Below are 19,605 nucleotides of genomic sequence, written 5' to 3'. Positions count from 1 at the left end.
AGTGAATGTAAAAGGTTTTTTTTTTTGACTTGTGTCATTGCATTAATTGTAGCTCATAGGAATGCACAATAAACTTAAATGGACCAAATTGATACTTTTTAAATGTAAGAGATCAAATTAAAACCTAAAATAAATGTAAGGGATTAAATATGTAGTTAAATGTATAGTATCCTAGATAGTTGTCTAATCACCTACCTAAACCCTAATCCACTTAAAACAATGAAAACCTTTCATTTAGTCACATCACCCACTTACATCCATTTAATGTATAATAATAATTAATTATTATTATTATTATTAGATTATTATTATTATTATTATTATTATTATTATTATTATTATTATTATTGTTGTGTTGGGTTATTTTTTTGTGGTTGTTTTATGTTACTATTCATTTTAATTTATTTTTTTCATTTTATTATTTGTGTATTTTATTATTTTTTGTTCGAAATAATTAATGATTTTGCTAATAATCTTTTGTCCAATCTTTGTGTGTATAAGAAATTGGTCGATTGTCAGCACTACTTACTTATGATTTTGGTACGCAAATTCATCGTCACGCTCTTTTAGTTGATCCAAATTAAAATCAATTTGAAGTGTTAGTAAAAAAATAAATTAATTAAAATTTAATAATGGTTGGTATGCTCCAATATTTTTCAAATTAATATAAATGACATATTCGATAATGAAGTAGTTTATTCAATTCAGAATCCTCCATTGAGATTTATAATACAAAAAAAACTTATTTTTCAACATCAATTTATTTTTTGTGGTCAATCATATGTTGTCATTTCCAGAGTTATTTTAAAGAATGAATTAAAGATATTGCTAACCAATGTTAATGAAGAAGATACCAAGGTAACTCCAAATGTGATGTATAAATAAGTTTTTTTTAAATGTATAAACACATATTTATCTATATCACATTTACATAACTTCTATTGTTACTATTATTTTGATAATACCTATTGTTTCAATTTTAAATTTATCACCTATACAAATAATTTTTTGACGTTATGGAATAAAATAACGCATAAGACTCGTGCATCGCACGGGTAAGCGTCTAGTTCCGGAACATCTGATTAAGCATGATAAAAATAGAAGAAAAAACTTCAAATTAATATTGCTGGTAACATAGACTAATTAAGATTTTCAGAAAGATAACTTAGTGTAACATGTATGTGTTTACGGCCTTATGTGGTATGGGGACCTCGTGTATAAGATCACAATAAATACATTGAAAAGTCTAATAGATATGATTTGCTAATTTTAATCCTTAATTAGCACTAATCAGAGATTTTAACATATATCAACATTTGCCACATGCGTAGAAAAATAAAATCAACAATTTTTTTATTCTTGACCCTTTCTAAGAAAATCTACAATTCTACTTGAGATACAATAAGCTGTTGACTGAATAGTAATCATAGGATTAACACCAATAGCAGTAGGAAGAACACTAGCATCACAAACAAACAATCTTTCAGCTTCCCAACTCTCACCATTTTCATCAACAACACCCTCATTTTGATTCACACCCATTCTACAACTCCCTATTTGATGTGCAGAACTATACAAATTCCAGCTCTCACCTGGCCACAATACTCCATCCATAGGACACACACTATCTATAAACTCTTCAATTTCATCTTCACTGATATTCTCATTAATTCTAATTCTTTGACCATCACTTCTATGTGTCCCTACTTCAACTACTCCTGCTGCTATAAGAATTCTCACTGCTTGTTGTAAACCAGCTCTCATATTCTCTTTATCAGTTGAATCCAATTTATAGCTTACTCTTCCTTCCTTTGTTACTTGTCCACTTGATTTGTCCCTTATTATTGTGATTAAATGTGATGTTCTTGGAAAGTTTAGCATTCTTTGTTTGAAGTCTAGTCCTGATTCCCATGGACATAGTGATGCAAATGATGCTGGTCCTAGTAATGGTGTTTCAATTATGGCTCTTATGTCTGATTTTAAATCATCACATGTTGATGATGATAGTACTTTATGAACAGATGTGATTATACCTCCCTCATAGACTTTACCTGTTATAAATCATAGGATGAAAGAGATGAAGATTACTTCGTGCCAATAACATGGTTAATTACCAAAAAAACTAACTAAACTCTTAACAAAAAAATTTATTTTAAATAATACCTTTGAGATCTGATTTTGATTCTGGAAAGTATCCCCATATCATTAACACAGGGTGGAGATGAAGGTTTCTACCAATGTTTTTATTCTTTAAACCACTAGATATCATCAATGGAGGTGTCAGAAGTGCACCACCTGCAGAAATTGTTACTTTGGCCTCAATTTGTAGCTTCATTGTGACTCTACTCTTTAAAGTCTTTGCCAAAACACCCAAACATTTCTTCTTTCTTGTATTTCCACTCCTGTAATTACTTTCAAATAAAAACCTCTCAGCTTTGCATCCTGTTATTATCACACCACCTTTTTCAACAGCATCTACAAGCCATGTAACTTGAGTCCCTTGTTTCTCTCCTTTTGGACAACCATAACCACGTGAACCACAATAATGATTGTTCCCCGATGAATTTCTTGGAACATAATCAACTTTTAAGCCAAGATTTTGACACCCTTTTCTCAGTACTTGATTTTGTAACCCTTCTTGTGTACAATTTTCATTGACACCAATTCTCTCACACACAGTTTCCATAGCAGATAGATACTCTAAGCTTGAAAATATGGAAAGTTTGTGTTCCTCTGACCATTCTTTTAACACTTTTTTTGGTGTTCTTATGCAAACTGACCAATTAACAGCTGAGCCGCCACCAACTGTTGAACCTGCCAAAATAAGTATTCTTGAATCAACAGAAGCTAACATTCCTCCACATTCATATTGTTGATCCATCGAAGGACCTTCTAGTGATGAATAATCCTCTAGAACAAAATAGTTTCCTTTCTCTAGAACAAGCACTTTGTGTCCTGCATTTGAAAGGACAGAAGCTGCTACACCTCCTCCAGAGCCAGATCCAACAACTACTGCATCAAATTTTATTTTGAGTGTGTTGTTTTTGGAGTCTAGTGTAACATTGAGGCCTTTGTTAATTAGAGATTGTTGAAGAGTTGAGTCATTTTCGTGCATGGTTTCTATAATCCCTTTTTCAAGGGGTCTCTTTTTGCTAAACTTTCTAAGAACATCACATTTAATCACAATAATAAGGGACAAATCAAGTGGACAAGTAACAAAGAAAGGAAGAATAAGCTATAAATTGGATTCAACTGACAAAGAGAATATGAGAGTTGGTTTACAACATGCAGTGAGGATTCTAATAGCAACAGGAGCAGTGGAAGTAGGGACACATAGAAGTGATGGTCAAAGAATTAAGATTAATGAGAATATCAGTGAAAATGAAATTGAAGAGTTTATAGATAGTTTTTGTCCTATAGATGGAGCATTGTGGCCGGGTGAGAGCTGGAATTTGTATAGTTCTGCTCATCAAATGGGGAGTTGTAGAATGGGCATGAATCAAAAGGAAGGTGCTGTTGATGAAAATGGTGAGAGTTGAGAAGATGAATGATTGTTTGTTTGTGATGCTAGTGTTCTTCCTACTGCTATTGGTGTCAATCCTATGATAACTATTCAGTCAACTACTTATTGTATCACAAGTAGAATTGTAGATTTTCTTAGAAAGGATCAACAATCAAAAGATTGTTGATTTTACTTTTCTATGCATGTATGAATTCGCAATGAATTTGGTAAAATCACAATAAACTATACTATATTTGTAAACACTAAACACTTATAGGACATGAGATGAAGCATTGGGATCACGTGGGAGCTATAATGGATGTGAATTAAAAGAAATGTGTTGTTGATGAAAATGGGGAAGGCAGCCCTTCATTATATAGTAGTTATAACTTATGGCACATGGTGTAGTAATATAGGTGACATGGACAAGTGGTAAATTTGTCGACCATGGGTCAGTTGATATTTTACTAATAAATTAATATTAATTAATTAGGATCATTGCAAGTGGTAATGTGTACCAATAATACTCTTTATTGATTTATAGTACACTTTTTTCTTAAACAAGATTTATACTCTCTCTTATAAGTAAAAACATTATTTTTTAGATTTGTTCAAAAAAATAAGTCAATAATATAAACTAAGGCACCGTTTGACCGAACTTATTTTCGACTTTTTATTCCAAAAAAATAGAATTTGAGGCAAACAGTTTTCTTTAAAGTACTTATAAAAAAATTTGCTTAATTTTTATGTGTAAAATACATCAATAATGAGTTTTTGGTAAAATTAATATATGCAAATTTTTTTTGTGGAAAATGAACTTTTCGGCTGCTCCCCTCTTCGAATCCTCACAAACGTAAAACCATATATCCTATAATTAACTGATATGCTTTGTTTTTTTGTACATTAACTGATATGTTCATAATATGCACTATTATTTAATCACCTTCATGTCATGTGCATTATTATTATTATTATTATTATTATTATTATTATTATTATTATTATTATTATTAAAAAGTGCACTATTATTTAATTTTTTTTATAACAAAAAAGGCATTATTATTAGTTTTCATTGTACTATTAATTAAAAAAATAAGAACCCTGTAGTATTTTTCTTCTTCAAAATATGAAATTAATCATTTCAATAATTATACATGTATTTGGATTAAATTACACCTATAGTTCACAAGTCCCAGCACAACTGACAAAAAAATGTTAAAATTGTTAAGCTGAACGCTATGATCGGGGTTTAAACTCCGGCTCCCTCACACCGATAATGTTACGCCGTGTAATAATATTTTAAAAAATATAAATTTTATAAAATATTATTTACAATGGATTTAAAGTATATGTCATTTAAATTATTTATATAAAATTTTACACAAATTTAAAATTATTTGATTTGTTATTGAGACCTACTAAAATTTAAAATTTATGCACTTTACTGAACATTAGGGAAGATTTAACTACAAATAGGTTAGGTTTTCCTTATTTTAGATGTTGCTAGCTAGTTGTTTTGTTTCCTTTGTTGAGGATTTAGGCTTGGTCCCCCTCTTTTGTATCCCACTTTTTATTTTTATCTATGATATTTGAAGTTAAAAAAAAAAAAAAAAAATACTGAACATTTCTTATTTTTATGAATTTCAAAAACATATTGAATTATTTTAGATTTGTGTAAAATTTTACATAGATGATCTAAATAATATATACTTCTAATCAAATGGTAGATTTTATAATATATTATTAGTTAAAATGTTATATTTATTTAGATAAAATATTGCACACCAAATTTTAATATTTGTTTATTATATTTTTAAAATATAATATCCCTAAATATAAATGATTTAATAAATTTTTTTATGAAACAAATATAAATTAGAGTTTACTTTAAGTTTTTTAAAAATGAAATCACCACCAAACAACTTTAACTTTTTTTCTAAAGCACTTATTTTAAACTTTATTTTAAAGTAGCTTTTAAACCGTAAAAAAGTTTGGTCAAACGGTACCTAAATACATTACTTTTTCAATGAACTTAAAAAGTAATTTTTTTTTACTTATAATAGTGACCGGAGAAAGTACTATTTATCGAAGTTTATGAATTTTCATGGAATTATATAGCAGTTTTTGTTTTTTATTTTTTATAATGAATTATATAGCAGCTCTGATATTTTTAATTGTATACTATGTAATTATTATTTTTTATTGACTTTTGAAATTGTTTTAGAAAGGAAATTATTGGTGGTAATGAGCCATTAATTCTTGCTGGTTTGGGAAATTAACAGTTTTAGAAATATATTAATTTTTTAAGATACAGATTTGAGTAACCTTGAAAAAAAAACAGTTTTTTTTTTTTTTGGTAGTAGAGAGGGCCTAAGCCCCAGTTTTTTTTTTATTTGACTGAGAAAAAAACAGTTTTCTTTTTAAGTAAGAAAAAAACAGTTTTGGAAACTAATAGTAATACACTATATTATACTTTACTTTTTTTTTTTTTGACGCATTTTTTTTTATTATAATATTTATACTATACTTTTTTTTGACGTAAGATTTATACTGTACTTAAAAGAAACAGTTTTGGAAATTAATAATACACTTTATTGATGAGTGAAAGAAAAATTGATTTTTTTTTTTTATAATTAGCTGTAGATCGAACCCGGGATCTATAACGTACTATTCAAGTTCCTCACTACTAGACCAAACCAGCTGTGAAAATTAATAATACACTTTATTTATGCTGTGGCTTAAAAAAATTGACTTTAGGTGTTAGTAAAAAATAAAATTTGTTAAGTTTGGTAAAAAAAAAAAACTGATACTTTTTTTTTTTTTGACAAGACGCAAAACTTTGCACCGTAAAGTTAAGGATATGCTTTTCTTTTTGGTAGAGTTTTCAGGATTTTCTAATAATACACTATATTTTTTTGACGAATCTAATAATACACTATATCGAAAAAATCAATAATTTTTTAGATATACTATAGTTTAATGGACACTTTTCTGTCAGTATTTTCTTAATTTTTTTCTGTCAAATTAATACATAAATAACACACTATATTAAAAATAGGAGAATATTAACATGTGCACGTATGAGGAATTAAAAATAGAAATTATAACTTTAAAAATAAGCAATATATTCTACCAAAAATAAATAAATAAAATAAAAATTATATTTATTAAAAAAACGAAAAAGTTACAAACAAAAAAGATAAAACTATATATTTATCAAAATATATAAGGAATCAAAAATAGAAATTATACTTTAAAAATAAACAATATTCTACCAAAAATAAATAAATAAAATAAAAATATATTTATTAAAAAAACGAAAAAAGTTACAAACAAAAAAGATAAAACTATATATTTATTAAAATATAATTATGCTACTTTCAGGCTCTTGTGTAATTTTTTATGTTTCTTCTGGCTAGTTGTGGCTTAACTTTTGTATAATGACTGACTACCTTTTAGTTTCTCATCTTGTGCTTGAGGGGCTGCGTTTTGTTTTAATATAATTTTCTCTTAGTTTCTTAAAAAAAAAAAAAAAAAAAACTATATCCTGAAAAGCAAACAATATTATATCCTAAAAAATATAACAAACAAAAATAAGTTAAAAAATCATTTTTTTAATAAAAAATTTACAAAACAAACACATTATTATTATGCTGAAGAAATATAAAAAAATACTAACTTCTTAGGTATGTAGAGACAACAAGAAATAGATCTATCCTTCAAAAAAAAAACAAGAAATAGATCTAGTTCAATGAAAAGTTTATAAAGAGCTGGATTAGACCTGATTTAGATCTGGTGCAATAATGTAAAAACAAATATTCAGATTATATAACAAATAAATTGAAAACATTAAAAATGTTTAGATTATATTCTTATGGTGACTCACATATTTAGAGAAGGTAATGTTTGTGCTGATAAACTAGAAACACAGGGTTATCTCTTGCTCATATGTTTGTGCTGATAAACTAGCCAACATAGGGTTATAGGGTTATTGAAAATAATAGAGAAGGTAATGTTTGTGCTGATAGACTTAAAAACACAGTGTTATCTCTTGCTTATACGTTTGTGCTGATAAACTAGCCAAAATGGGGTTATTGAAAATAATAGAGAAGGTAATGTTTGTGCTGATAAACTAACAACACAGGGTTATCTCTTGCTTATACACGGGTTATCTCTTGCTTATACGTCAGCACAAACTAGCCAACATAGGGTTATTGAAAATAATAGAGAAGGTAATGTTATTGAAAATAATAGAGAAGGTAATGTTTGTGCTGATAGACTAGAAACCCAGGGTTATCTCTTGTTTATATGGTTATGGTGTTGTCTGTATTCTCACTGGTGAAATAGATATATACAGGTTAGAGTGTGAAGTCAATCATAGAAAATTAATATAATTACACATAATGAAAAATAATTACAAACATAATTATACTTAATGAAAGAATATTCTTTCTTTCTATATCACCTTATTTTAGATTTGTATTATGTACCAAAAATAAATAAAAATTGTATCGGTTTTGGTCTAGTCACTTTTTTTTTTTTAGTGATCTTTCCTTATTAATTTTTTTTTGTACTGATCTTCTTTTTTCTTACATAAGGGTACTGATCTTTCTTATTTATATATATTTGGCTTAAATGTGTAAAAGGTCCCTGCACATATGGGCCATGTGAGTTTTAATCCCTGCATTTAAAAAAAAATTCATTTTGCCACTGTTTTTTCATTTTATTTTAAAAATGGTCCCTAAACCCATTTTTTGCTGAAATGACACATTTTTGCTGATGTGTCACTGTTGACTGGACTTTAGAGTTGATGACTCATTTAATTTTGCAGTGAATGAACCAAAATACCCTTAAATAAGTAATTTTTTAAAAGTAAAATGAAAGTGACACATCATAAAAAATGGGTCTAGGGACCATTTTTAAAGTAAAATGAAAGTGCAGTAGCAAAATGAAAATTTTAGGACCTTATTAAAATTGCTTATTTTTTGAATTTATGCAAAATCGTTTATGTAACTAAATCTATATTATTTATAAATTTTTACAAACAAAAATTGTATTTTTATAAACTATATTTTTTGATAAATGTAATTTTGCCAAAATTTTAATATGTACTCTGCTCACATCTCTTTTTTGCTACACCACCGTAAGAGTCCGTTGGTATGAAGGAAAAAAAGTGGGAGGAAAAAAATTACGCAAATCAATGAATGAAGATGGACTAAAGTTAGTCTAGGTTCATTCATTGGTTTGCGTAATTTTTTTTCCTCCCACTTTTCTTCCCTCAAACAAAAGGACTCTAAATATTTCATCATCACCATTAATTTATTAAAATAGTAATTGGTGGGATAAATATATTTTTGGACCGTACAAAATTATTAAATTTTATTTTTGGTTCTTATATAAAAAAAAAGTGACAAGTTTTAATTCTTAAACAATTTTTATGCATGTAGTTTTAATTCCCACTATTTCTCAAAATTTTGAAAATTGATTTATCTATATTATAATCTATGGACAAAACTTATATCAAGTTTCATACATCCTGTTTTATCTGTTATCCAACCAAATTAAAACACGTGGATTAACCTTTAATGAGTTCATGGTTTCCGTCTTCCCTAACCTACCTTCACAATGACATTTTTTTGGTAAAAAAAAAAACTCAACCAGATCTTTCCAACCCATACTACCTAGAACACCAACCGAGTTAGAAGAGTTAGTCACTATGTTGTCGAATTCGGAAACCAACAAGTCAACAACAATATTCTGATTCATTTTTCTGAAATTGATTTTTGGTGTGATATAGTTTTGCTTATACAGATGAATTGAAACTTATGTTCTCATGAATCCTGATGATTTGTGTGATTAGAACTTCACGGAGAGGATGTGAGCGTCGGTGGAAAGTTGATGACAACCAATTATGTGATGTTTTTAGTAGTAAATTAGGATAGTTTTAATAGTAATTGAAGCCCAAAAGCAAGCAAATACCAAGAAAAGTGAAGTTACAAGACCCAGAAGCAAGAAAAGTGAAAAAAGCAACTAAAAAGGGTAAAAATGTAATAAAGCAACGCAACCATCGTATTCGTACCCACGATGAGTCTCAGCGTGGCGCGATGAGAATGCGGTGAAAATTGAAGAAAATTTGCAGAAAATCTTTTCCATCGTGGCACGATGATGACTTGAAGAATACGCAGAAAATCCTAAGAAGATCTTCCATCGCACCACGATAGGATCCATCGTGGCCACGATGAGGCAAAAATACACGCCATCGTGGCCACGATGGGTGTGATTAATGCGCAGAAAAAGCTCAAGCCCAACTGAAAACTATAAATAGAACCTCCTTCCTCCACTATTATTCATTCCAAAATATTCCAACACATTCCAGAGTTAGGAGAACTCTAAGGAGGAGGCAAGGAGGTCAGGGAACTCCAAGGCCAACAAGATTCTTTTCTTTCTGTTTTTTGTAATTTAATTTTTCTAGGTGGAGTCGAGAAACTCTCTTACGAATGCTTGGTTGTATAATTTATATTATTTGGGTATATATTCAGTTATTTCTATTATAAACTCTTTTATTGTCCGGTTTTATATTTATTTTAATATTGATGACATTAGAATTAAATATTTTTTTTGGTACATAAAATACTAATTTTTTTTTGTACATAATATATTAAATTTATTGGAAAGAGAAAGTGTGTGCAAAAAAAATTATTGGTAAATTAAAATAAGGATATAATGGGAAAATAAAGTGCAAAAATAAACTTTCTTAATTTCTTTTTTTTTTTTCTACAAACAAAAAATAAAATATCATGCATGCACCCTCTGTACATGTCAATTCTCTCTCTCTCCTCTCCATCACTCATCTCTTCTCTCATAGCATGCACCCTCTCCAGATGTCAATTCTCTCTCACAAATAATGAGCAAGGAACAACATGCAAACATGCAAGTGTCTTACTAATCCTGATCACGTCTAAAAACCAATCACCTAATAAGCTTTTACCAATATATAATTCTAGAAAAACAAACACCTAGTTGTAATTTCAAAATAAAAACCACCTAAAACTAATGGCTTTTGCTAATATAGAAGATTTACCATAAATTGTTATTATTAATGGGTCTCAATAACATATCAAATAATTTTTGATTTCTTTAAAAAAAATATGATTAAAAAAAAATGAATAATCATATGATATAAACATTCAATCCAATGATGAATTTTATAAAATTTAGGGTTAAATATATTTTTGGTCCCTATAGTTTCTCAGAATTTTCGTTTTAGTCCTTGAAGATTTTTTTTTCACACTTTTTAGTCACTACTTTTCATTTAACTCGTGCATTTCATTCGGACTTTAATTTTTTTTCTACGGTCATGTTTAGTATAATATATGAATCTCTCTAACAAAAGTTACATTTTTTTTAACAAGAGATGAATTAAATCTGAAATATTTAGATTTTTGTACATAAAAATTCATAAATAATTCATCTTACGTTAAAACATTCTAAATTTTTATCAGAGATGTTCTTGTAATATTATAAACATTAATATAAAAGAGAATTAAAAAATGTGAGAATTTACAATAGTTTGATTAAAAGTATGGACGAAAAATCTTGACAGAAAAAACTTCAGGATCAAGAAGTGTGAAAAAATCTTCAAAGACTAAAACAAAAAATCTCGAAAACTATAAGAACCAAAAACATATTTAACCTTAAAATTTATATTCGTTATAATAATATTAGTAAACAAGAACAAGACACAACAAGCTCTTGCACCGTGGAACTCGCAAAAACTAAAAATCTTTATGAATTGAAACTCAAGTTCTACAAAATTAAAATTGAAAATGTCACCGAAAGACTGATTACATAAATTTCTCTCGACTTGTATTTTTCCTTTAAGATTAAGTTTTCAAGCAGCTCAATTTTAATTCACTACAACAAATTTATACTACTTTTTGCGATAATTATTATAGTCGTTTGAAATAACTTCCTGAATTTATGCAAAATAATTTATTACAAATAAATTAAGAATTTAATAATAATTAAATAATTTTTAAAATTAATAGGTCTAAAACTACATATTTAAAATTTTTGTACTACTAAAATATGTCAATTTTTTTATATAAGGACTAAAATTATATTTAACTTTTTCTATAATATATATTATATATAGTTTAATGGACACTATTCTGTCAATATTTTCTTTATTTTATTTTTTCTTTCAAATTAATACAAAAATAACACACTATATTTATTAAAAATAAACAATATGTATTTATTAAAAAACGAAAAATTACAAACAAAAAATAAAATTGCATGCATGAATGCATGCATCCTCTCCACATGTCAATTCTCTCTTCTCTCATAGCATGCACCGTCTCCACATGTCTACCATGCAAGCCTTGTCTGTTTAATGATACTGATGCAGCTATGTTTGGTCATGATTTTCTTACATACTATTAAGTGCCTTTAGTGCAAACCCTGCTATCTGGAGCAGGTGTTAGGTAGTGGAGCAGAGCAGGTGTTACATACTTGCTTAATATTGTTTTTTATTTTGACTTGTGTCATTGCATTAATTGTAGCTCATAGGAATGCACAATAAACGGAAATGGATCAAATTGATACTTTTTAAATGTAAGAGACCAAATTGAAACCTAAAATAAATGTAAGGGATTAAATATGTAGTTAAATGTGTAGTATCCTAGATAGTTGTCTAATCACCTTTCTAAACCCTAATCCACTTAAAACAATGAAAACCTTTCATTTAGTCACATCACCCACTTACATCCATTTAATGTGTAATAATAATTAATTATTATTATTATTATTAGATTATTATTATTATTATTATTATTATTATTATTATATTATTGTTGTTGTTGTGTTGGGTTATTTTTTTGTGGTTGTTTTATGTTACTATTCATTTTAATTTATTTTTTTCATTTTATTATTTGTGTATTTTATTATTTTTTGTTCGAAATAATTAATGATTTTGCTAATAATCTTTTGTCTAATCTTTGTGTATATAAGAAATTGGTCGATTGTCAGCACTACTTACTTATGATTTTGGTACGCAAATTCATCGTCACGCTCTTTTGGTTGATCCAAATTAAAATCAATTTGAAGTGTTAGTAAAAAAATAAATTAATTAAAATTTAATAATGGTTGTTATGCTCCAATATGTTTCAAATTAATATAAATGACATATTCGATAATGAAGTAGTTTATTCGATTCAGAATCCTCCATTGAGATTTATAATACAAAAAAACTTATTTTTCAACATCAATTTATTTTCTGTGGTCAATCATATGTTGTCATTTCCAGAGTTATTTTAAAGAATGAATTAAAGATATTGCTAACCAATGTTAATGAAGAAGATACCAAGGTAACTCCAAATGTGATGTATAAATAAGTTTTTTTTAAATGTATAAACACATATTTATCTATATCACATTTAGATAAGTTCTATTGTTACTATTATTTTGATAATACCTATTATTTCAATTTTAAATATACAAATAATTTTTTGACGTTATAGAATAAAACAACGCATAAGACTCGTGCATCGTACGGGTAAGCGTCAAGTGCCGGAACATCTGATTAAGCATAATAAAAATAGAAGAAAAAACTTCAAATTAATATTGCTGGTAACATAGACTAGTCTAATAAATGGTCTATAATAAATATAAGGAATAATTACCTTTAGATTGATCTCTAATAGCATATATGCACCCTCTCCTGTCTCTCCACATGTCAATTCTCTCCTCTCCATCACTTGTCTCACAATATTTTCTCTCTTTTTTTTTTATTAAAAAATAAAGAATATTCATTCATTGATAGAGTACATATATATATACAATACAAATTCAAATTCGATAAAAACAAAAAACATAAATCTGCGAACAAACTCACTGTATCTATATTAATAGTATAAAACGGCAAATTACATAAGCCTATAAAATGACTATATTGAAGTGTCCGGAATGTTCATGCCTCCGAATCTGTAATGTTGATGACACCAAAATCGACATTGATTGGATCTACACTAGATCAAAATTAATCTCCAACCTAAAACAAATTAACACTGCACAAAAACGGAACAACAAAGTACTCCGCACACAGATGAGACATCATAATACTTCGTACAAAGACAGGACAACAAAATACACCGTACGAAGATGAAAAATCAAAACAAAAATATGTGAAAATCACACTTATTTACCATAACGAGAAGTAAAAATAATTTGGAGGAGTGATTTCGGACTAAAATTGACCTTAAATCATCCCTCTTCGATAGAACAAAAAGGAAAAAAAATTGGTAACAGCTTGGATTAAAATAAAAAAGAGAGACATTTTCTCTCTTTGGAATCTTTGTAAACTAAAATTTTGTATTTAATTTTTTAAAAAAATATTGTGATAAGTAAACGTCTGATTGTAATTTTAAATTTTTTAAAAGCATTAGATCAAGTGAATGTAAAAATGAATGATTTTATGATAAAAGCGATTAAATCAGTTGACACCATCATGGACATAATTTTAAAAGCATTGGATCAAGTGAATGTAAAAGGTTTTTTTTTTTTTAATCAAGTGAATGTAAAAGATCTTAATATGTACTTGTTTCACTTGCTATGGGATAAGGTCTGCGTGTCGATCCATTTAACCCGCAGTTTGCATGGATTTAAGACAAATTTTTTTGGTCTGTTTATATTTTGTCTGTGTGGGTTAGATCATTATTAAAATCGTGAGTTATGCGGGTCAAATAAGTTGGTTCGCCGGTTGGTCCACGACCCCTCTCTCTCTCTCTCTCTCTCTCTCTCTCTCTCTATATATATATATATATATACACATCTTATCACTTATAAATTACTCTCTCCGTTCTTTTTTAAGTGTCTTTTTGGAATAGTAACATCAAATTAGCGAAATGTATTTTTGCACATTTTCTTCTTATTATATTCTAATTTTAATCCACCCATAAATTCTTATTTATTTGCACGTTTTATCTTTTCGATAAATTTAATATGTTATGTACAAAAAAAAAAATTATTATCTTTCTGTAACAGGAAATAAGTATTAGGAATTAAGTAGTTTATTTTAAATAATTTATTTTATGTTATTTTACATTTTTATCCTTTTGGGTTGTATTTAAAGGCATTGTGTCTCACTTTGATTGTAACAGGAAATAAGTATTAGGAATTAAGTAGTTTATTTTAAATAAATTATTTAAAATAAACTACTTAATTCCTAATACTTATTACCTGTTACAATTTCTCTTGTAACAAACTTTAGTTTTTTAAATTTATAACATTAATTAGTTTTATTGAAAAAGATAAAAGTAATTGACAAATGGTATAATTGACAAATTATACTATTAAATACCAAAACGACAGTTAAATAGAAACGTTAAATCTACCGTTAAAAGACACTTATAAAGGAACATAGGAAGTATAACTTAGTGTGTCCATGTCCAAATCCAACATCTCAAAAAAAAAAGTCTATTGTAGTTTTTATTAATATAATTTTTGTTTATTTTATGCATTCGAGGTGTGTGTGAAGAAAGAATGACAATAAGAGCCAATTGAATTTTACTTTGTTTGCATTACTTGCATAGATAAGATGGATAAATTCAATTAAAAAATGTTACTAATTGATGGTGGCTCTGCAAGTGCACAGAATCACAACCAAGTAATAAAATGACAAGTTATCGTTCTCCACAGGGATTGTGCCAAAATTACTAGTTTCGCTTAGGAATAGTTTTGCATTCGCTTTGTTTTAGAGATAGTTGCGCGGATAAAAGTAAATTACAGGAAAGTAAATGACAGAGAAAATAAATAAAGGTGTGTGTGTCCACGCAGGGTGGTTAAGTGTTTTCGAATATCTCCCTTACTCCTGCTTGGTGGTTAATTCTCCTGTTCCTCTCTATCAAGATTAAATTTATAAAATAGGTTCAGAAGCACTCGTTCGCTATTTTCTATTACAAACTGGTCAGAGTCTAGTTTAGGTTGTCTTTGCTCTGCTTAAATATCCTCACCCCAATCGGTTCCACTTACTCGTTTAAACTTTGATATCATTACCCTTAAGGCTCAATGTGTCGGAAGCTGTCACGCGTGCTTCAAACTAGTGTTAACTCTGACTTCAGGTAGAATTTATTGTTCTTTACTTAGCTTTAATCCTATACTAAGACATAAGATACTGAATTTAATGGTCTCATGTTGGACCTTAGCACATTGTCCTCTGTTCGGGATAACTAGCTTCGTTTCCTATCCGATATCCACTGGCTCCTTAGATTTTATTCTAATGTGATCAATATTAAAATAAATATAAAACTGGACAATAAAAGATTTTGAAAGTAGAAACAGTTGAATTTATACCCAAATTATACAAAACCAAGCATTCGTAAGGGAGTTCCTCAACTCCACCTAACCTAGGAAAAATAAATTACAAAGACAGAAAGAAAATAACTTTGTTGGCCTTGGAGTTCCTTGACCCTCCTTGCCTCCTCCTTAGAGTTCTCCTAACTCTAGAGTGAATATCACTATTGTTGAGTGATTTCTGAATATTTTAGGAAGGCTCTATTTATAGTTTTTCAGCTGAGTTTGGGCTTTTTTTGCGCGTCCATCGCACCCATCGTGGCCACGATGGCGTGTAATTTCGCCTCATCGTGGCCACGGTGGAACATATTGTGGTACGATGGAAGATTTGATCAAGATTTTTTGTTTTCTTCAACCGTCTTTCATCGTGCTACGATGACAAGTCATCGTGGTACGATGGTAAAGATTTGTTGCAGATTTTCTTCAATTTAAACCGTCTTCTCATCGCACCACGCTGGATCTCATCGTAGGTACGATGTTGCGCGATGTTTATTACGTTTTTGCCCGCTTTTGCTGTTTTTTCCACTTTTCTTGATTCTGGGCCAAGTAACTTCACTTTTCCAGGTATTTGCTTGCTTTTGGGCTTCAACTACTATTAAAACTACCCTAAATTACTACTAAAAACATTATATAATTGACTGTCATCACTAACTTTATTTTTTTTTATTTGTTACGTACAATTTATATGTTATAACATAAAATTATTAACAATATAATTTTTTTAGCTTTTATAATATCAACATTTTAGTTTATTTTTTTGAAAAAAGTGATTTTTAATTTATTTATTTTTTTGTAATAGTCCGCGGGTCAATCATTTAACACGCGGCCTAACGTGGACCGAACTCAGATCAACGTATGTATCGATCATAACTCATTTACATTAGCTCACATGCTTGTTCACCATGTTCAATGTAAGGGTGATCGCGGTGCGGGTTGGTTCGGTTTCGAGCATAAAAGTCATCTTAACCGCGAGATAAAAATGCATTCGGTTTGGTTCGGTCGGTTTTTAAAAAGTCATCCAAAACAAATCAATGCGGTTAGTGTTGGTTCGGTTTGTGCGGTTTTTCATGAGATAAAAAATATGATAATATTTCCAACTTGTTACAAAATAAACATAGAAAATTTTAATTTATTTTATTGTTTACATGATACAATATGCATATACAAAAATTGCATATACATAATAACTTATTTTTAATACCAACAATATAGTTCTGGATCGCGTGAAATGATATCGTTTTACAGCCTATTGTTTTATGGACTCAATTTGGGTTGATTGCTAATAGTTGATATAGTTAAGTTAAGTATTGTGGTTTGATTTGGTTCAGTTTTCTGAAATGAAAACCGCAAACAAAACGAAATCGTGCGGTTTAGACGAAAAATGATCCATGCGGTTAAAACTAAATGCGATTTTTTGCAATTTCGGTTTGGATTGTTGACGGTCGGCTCTGCAAGTGCACAGAATCGCTACCAAGTAATAAAGTGATAAGTTATCGTTCTCCACAGGGATTGTGCCAAAGTTATTAGTTTCGCTTAGGAATATCGTAGTTGCCTTCGCTTTGTTTGTTTAAGAAGGTATCTTTGCGGGTACTTTAGTAAATTGTAAGAAATAAATGCAGAAAATAAATTGCGGAAAATAAAAGGTGTGTGTGTGACCACACGGGGTCGTTAAGTGTGGTCGGATCCCTCCCTTACTCCTGCTTAGTGGCTTAATTATTTCCCTCTTTAAGGATTTAGACTCTTGAAAATAGGTATGAAGTATTTTCCTGCCTTATTTCTATTACAAGCTTTTACAAGGCCTAGTTTAAGGTTGCCATATCTTTATTTACACACCATGATCCAGAACTCCACTTTTTCGTTTAAACTTTGGTCTCATCGCCCTAGGGACCCCTAAATTATAAGTTGTCACGTATGCCCTAAACTAGTCACAAACCCTGCAACGTAGAAATTATCGTTCTTTCCAATCATATACTAAGACGGCAGATACTGAATTTAATGGTCTCATGTAGGCCTTAATATGTCATCCTTCGGTCAGGATTACTAGCTTCTTTCCTATGCGATATCCACTAGGTCCTTAGATTTTATTCTAATGTGATCAATATTAAAATAACTAAAACCAGACAACAAAAGAGTTTGAATAGAAATAACTAAAATTTATAAATGTTATAAATAATACAACCAAGCATTCGTAAGGGAGTTTCTTGACTCCACCTAACCTAGGAAAAATAAATTACAAAGAGAGAAAGAAAAGAACCTTGTTGGCCTTGGAGTTCCCTGACCTCCTTGCCTCCTCCTTAGAGTTCTCCTAACTCTCTTGTGAATATTGAATTGTTCTCAATATTTCTGAATATATAATTGTGAAGGAGGAATGTTCTATATATAGTTTTACAGCTGAGTTTGGGCTTTTTCTGCGCATCCATCACACCCATCGTGGCCACGATGGATCCTATCGTGGTGCGATGGAAGATTTCTTCAGGATTTTCTGCGTATTTTTCAAGTCATCATCGTGCCACAATGACAAGCCATCGTGCCACGATGGTAAAGATTTTCAGCAGATTTTCTTCAATTTTATCTGTTTCTCATCGCGCCACGCCCAGACTCATCGTGGGTACGATGGTGCGCTTCTTTATTCTATTTTTTGTCCTTTTTTGCTATTTTTTCCACTTTTCTTGCATCTAGTCCTTGTGTCTTCATTTTTCTCGTTATTTACTTGCTTTTGGTCTTTATTTACTATAGAAACTACTCTATTCTATTACTAAAAACGTCATATAATTGGTTGTCATCAATTGGTTCAGTTTACGATTTTACTTTTGGATTGGTTCCGATACGATCACCCCTAGTTCAATGTGTGGGTTTATGTGGGGCGGGTGAAATGGGGCGGGCCAACCCGCATACCCAACTCTGTTGTTGACATCTCTTTTTGCCACACCATCGTGAATGTTTCATCATCACCATTAACTAATCAAATTAATAATTTGTTGGGTTAAATATATTTTTGGTCCTTATAAAAAAAATGACATATTTTAATGCCTATACAATTTTTATGCATGTAGGTCTCCACTATTTTTCAAAATTTCAAAAATTATTTTATCTATATTATAATTATAATTATTTGCCTTACTCAAAACAAATAGTACATATGACATTATCAGGTTTTTTCTCAAGAAGCAAATTCACAAGTGACATTCTTTTAATAAGAACAAAATATTAATTTTATGATATTTTATTTTGTACTACTAACAATCTAAGGGAACACAGTAACCAACATTTTATTTCAGAAATGCTACCATTAAACTCTCTGACACTCTCCTATAGATCTGACCGAATCATCACATCTAAAGAACATTCTTATCTGAGCACTCGATTTAGTGGGACCGTTTATGGGTTGGTTTACATAGAAAAACCAGACTCAAACCTACCTTCATCACCTTACCCATTTTTCTTCCAAAAAACCCAGACCCCATTTTACTATAATGACGAACCAAAACATCACCATACTAGTTCTATTGTATCCATAGTTTCTGGCGGTAACCTCGTGAGGGAAGAGTCATACTCTATCCTAAAGCGAAAGAACCCAGATTCAGATCTAAAACCCATAGAGAGATATTAAGGGTTAGATTAATTATTCCAGTTTCAGATTTAGGGCTCTGTTACGATGACACATAATTCTTAAGAACAATTCACAAATACATCTACTTATGGATATAGAATAAACACAGAAGATAATTAAAAATGATAAATTGAATTGCAAA

General features: G+C 29.3%; 1 protein-coding gene across 1 annotated transcript; it reads right to left on the bottom strand.

Moving 5' to 3' along the window:
- Window positions 1-1,353: 1,353 nt before the first annotated feature.
- On the bottom strand, window positions 1,354-19,317 carry LOC123914767 (long-chain-alcohol oxidase FAO1-like). Its single transcript, XM_045965939.1, has 3 exons — window positions 19,273-19,317; window positions 2,164-3,235; window positions 1,354-2,051 (listed from the first exon to the last, which is right to left on the bottom strand). The coding sequence occupies exons 1-3, from the start codon at window positions 19,315-19,317 to the stop codon at window positions 1,354-1,356; spliced, it is 1,815 nt and encodes a 604-aa protein (XP_045821895.1).
- Window positions 19,318-19,605: the final 288 nt, after the last annotated feature.

Source organism: Trifolium pratense, linkage group LG3 (assembly GCF_020283565.1).
Source record: "Trifolium pratense cultivar HEN17-A07 linkage group LG3, ARS_RC_1.1, whole genome shotgun sequence".
NCBI classification, from domain to species: domain Eukaryota; kingdom Viridiplantae; phylum Streptophyta; class Magnoliopsida; order Fabales; family Fabaceae; genus Trifolium; species Trifolium pratense.
Note: the sequence above shows the minus strand (reverse complement) of the source record. Positions and strands in the feature narration are given on the sequence as shown.